The following is a 2,774-nucleotide window of genomic DNA, read 5'->3' as shown; positions in this document are numbered from 1 at the left end:
GTACCTTATGCAACGTGCTAGCACCTACATATTCTCCAGAATTTTCTTCTAAAATGTCCATTTAGTAGTGAGCCACAAATTTCAGAGAGAATCAGAATCTGTAGCCTTGCTCAGTAAGGCTCTAAATTGATGTAGTATCATCAGAATCTGTAGCCTTGCTCAGTTTTTTTTGTCTATAAATATATTATACTTCAATTCCGAGCTCGCACTGAAATCACACTTTGTCACAGGATGAATCAGAAACTGAAGATGACGATACAATGGACACAGAAGAAGCTTCCTCTGTCCTTATCGCCGCACTGTAGTCTTTCAGCCATGCTCTGGTGAATGATGACGGAGAAAAAGATACCGAAACTGCTCTACAGACGACAAAACAGTAGACGATGCCAGGACGATTAAGAATCCGGCGGCCATGGCTTCCCTATACACATGCATGTGTGGCTGGATTTCATTGTCGTGCATCAATCGTTCGTACTTCTGTTTTTTAGTCTATGGAGAATGTACCGAGCTGATCTACAACTTACAGTATGATTTTACTATATCTGTACTTGGAATTCATGCATTTAGTTTCACCTATATTATCATACTCTTTTTTCTATTTAACAGCTTCAGGGGCTTGAGGCGCATCTAAAGATTGCTTCTAAGATGAATGGGTTTAACCTAGGTACTTGGCCAGATATTGATGTAACTAGATGGACTATAAAAGAGTATATTCAAGATCGAATTCAATCTGATGGGTATGTTTGAAATCATCACATGAGAAAATGCGAAATGAGAGCAGCAGTAACAATTATTGATTATTATTCAACAATTCCTTATGTTTTCTTATTACTAATGTGCCCAATATTTTTAACCAATAGATCATCTTGCGGCTTGTTCATGCTACAATTCATTGAATACTGGACAGGACACAAACTGTCACATCCTGTTACACAGGTAATTCGTGAAGGATGACAAAAGTGTATTGCATATCTAATTCAATGTTGTAATATATTGATTCTAATTATTTTTTTGCAGGAAGATGTCAAACCCTTCAGGCAAAAAGTAGCAATCATTCTCCATGAATCAGATCTGAACGATATAAAAGGAACTCCTGAGTACCATAATCCAGCAGACGATATAATAGATACTGACGGTGTTGAAATATTGGACCCGCCACCTGCCATGGTTGTTCTGAGAATGCCACTTAATAAAAATGAGCTACTTTGCAAACTTCGAGGTCATATCATGTCCATTCATAATGCAGATTCCCGAGAGTAAGTCAACTTTCAAAATAACAATATCTGCATTTATGTATATTATTTTTTCACTATATCGTTGATGCTATGGTTTATTTGATAGGAAAGAATGGATCCGTAGCTCCAAGCCCTACCCACTAAGTATAAGTCTTAGACAACTACAAGACTTACTAAAGAATACACGGGCTATTGATGTCGACAGTTTTAACATGGCTGTTCAAGTAAATGCTACAGACGACATTCAATGGGCTAAAGACACTCCATATCACTATATGGATCTCAGATTTTCTGTAAGTTATTAAAATCTCATAATACTTATTTTTTACGGCGACGAGCACATATAATTACAACCATAAACGCATAGAATGTTAATAATCCTTTACTTTCCTCTCAGATGATACTAAATGACTCTACACAAGATCCAAAACTCCGTTTACCATTTGATGCCCAACGCTACATTATTGCAAAACTATTTCATTGTTGGCCTGATATGTGCTTTGACGTCTCGGTGTGCAAGTTGGTAATCATACTTCTCATCTCTGTGTGTGCTTTTCACCCCCGTATTTTATTTCTAAAGTCTACTTCACACAGATTTTGTTGCCGTTTTGTACAACCGGTCGCTTCATCCTCTTCCTGTTCGACCTATTGGATAGAACAATCACTATACTCGACCCTCTTCCCCTATCGGATGCATGGAAAAAGAATCCTTCACAGAAGGACATATTTAAGATTCAATGTATTTCATTCCATCTAAACATAGCATTACAAGATGCAATTCCTGGCTGGAATGATGATGTTTTTAGATGGCGTCGCATCATACCAATTGGAGTTCCAAAAAACCCAAACAGGTTATAACCTTAACATTCCTATTATTTGACCATATTTTTATCTATCATATTGCTAATAACATTTACTCCTATGCAGCAATATGTCTGGGTTTTTAGTTTTAAAGATTATGCGCACGTGGCATGATCATGAACATGGATTACCAGTTGTCCCGGTGAGTACTCTACATTCACCATTCATGTGTCCTTTTAGATGTGAGCCTTGCATGACAACATAATTCACGTGCAGGACGATTATGACCTACGGAATCAGGTGTTGGTACACTTGCTGTCGTACAAGGACAATGAATGCGTAGAAAATATTCCACAAGTCGTGCGTGATTTGGTGAAGAGAATTGGGATAAACTTTTTTTAGTCGGAGAATCATATGTGTTATTTTATTACAACAGCGACGATCAATTAAGGCGCTTGAGGATAATGGTTATTATAAGGTTTCAGTAAGATGCATTGCTGGAGCAAAATGTAAGTTTAATTACCAAAAGCATACCGTGTGATGTTGCAAGTTACTGAAATCCCAGACAGATCTTGAGAAACCAAGAATGACATTACCACCTGTTCCTCCTCCATCGACACCTGCAATATTTTGGTAATTATAACGAAATTCTGGGTGCATCAAAACTAGACTAAGTAGTAGAAAATAACTTCGGCTATTAGAAACATTTTGACATTGTGCAGATGGCACAGTATAAAT

The 2,774-nt window shown here is 37.3% G+C and overlaps 1 protein-coding gene across 1 annotated transcript; it reads left to right on the top strand.

The window, feature by feature from the left end:
* Positions 1-504: 504 nt before the first annotated feature.
* On the top strand, positions 505-2,492 carry LOC123141523 (uncharacterized). The gene is made up of 8 exons (XM_044560639.1): positions 505-737; positions 861-936; positions 1,018-1,256; positions 1,342-1,528; positions 1,633-1,758; positions 1,830-2,086; positions 2,163-2,238; positions 2,313-2,492. The coding sequence occupies exons 1-8, from the start codon at positions 646-648 to the stop codon at positions 2,436-2,438; spliced, it is 1,179 nt and encodes a 392-aa protein (XP_044416574.1). The 5' UTR covers positions 505-645; the 3' UTR covers positions 2,439-2,492.
* Positions 2,493-2,774: the final 282 nt, after the last annotated feature.

The sequence above is a fragment of the Triticum aestivum genome, chromosome 6D (genome assembly GCF_018294505.1).
Source record: "Triticum aestivum cultivar Chinese Spring chromosome 6D, IWGSC CS RefSeq v2.1, whole genome shotgun sequence".
Lineage (NCBI taxonomy): Eukaryota > Viridiplantae > Streptophyta > Magnoliopsida > Poales > Poaceae > Triticum > Triticum aestivum.
This window is presented reverse-complemented; position numbering and strand designations above follow the sequence as displayed.

Excerpts from the sequence above, each read along its gene's own strand:
- LOC123141523 (XM_044560639.1), top strand. The coding sequence starts at position 646 with ATGAATGGGTTTAACCTAGGTACTTGGCCAGATATTGATGTAACTAGA. Across the intron at positions 1,759-1,829 it reads ACGTCTCGGTGTGCAAGTTG|ATTTTGTTGCCGTTTTGTAC; the intron begins GTAATCATACTT and ends TACTTCACACAG. Across the intron at positions 2,239-2,312 it reads ATGGATTACCAGTTGTCCCG|GACGATTATGACCTACGGAA; the intron begins GTGAGTACTCTA and ends ATTCACGTGCAG.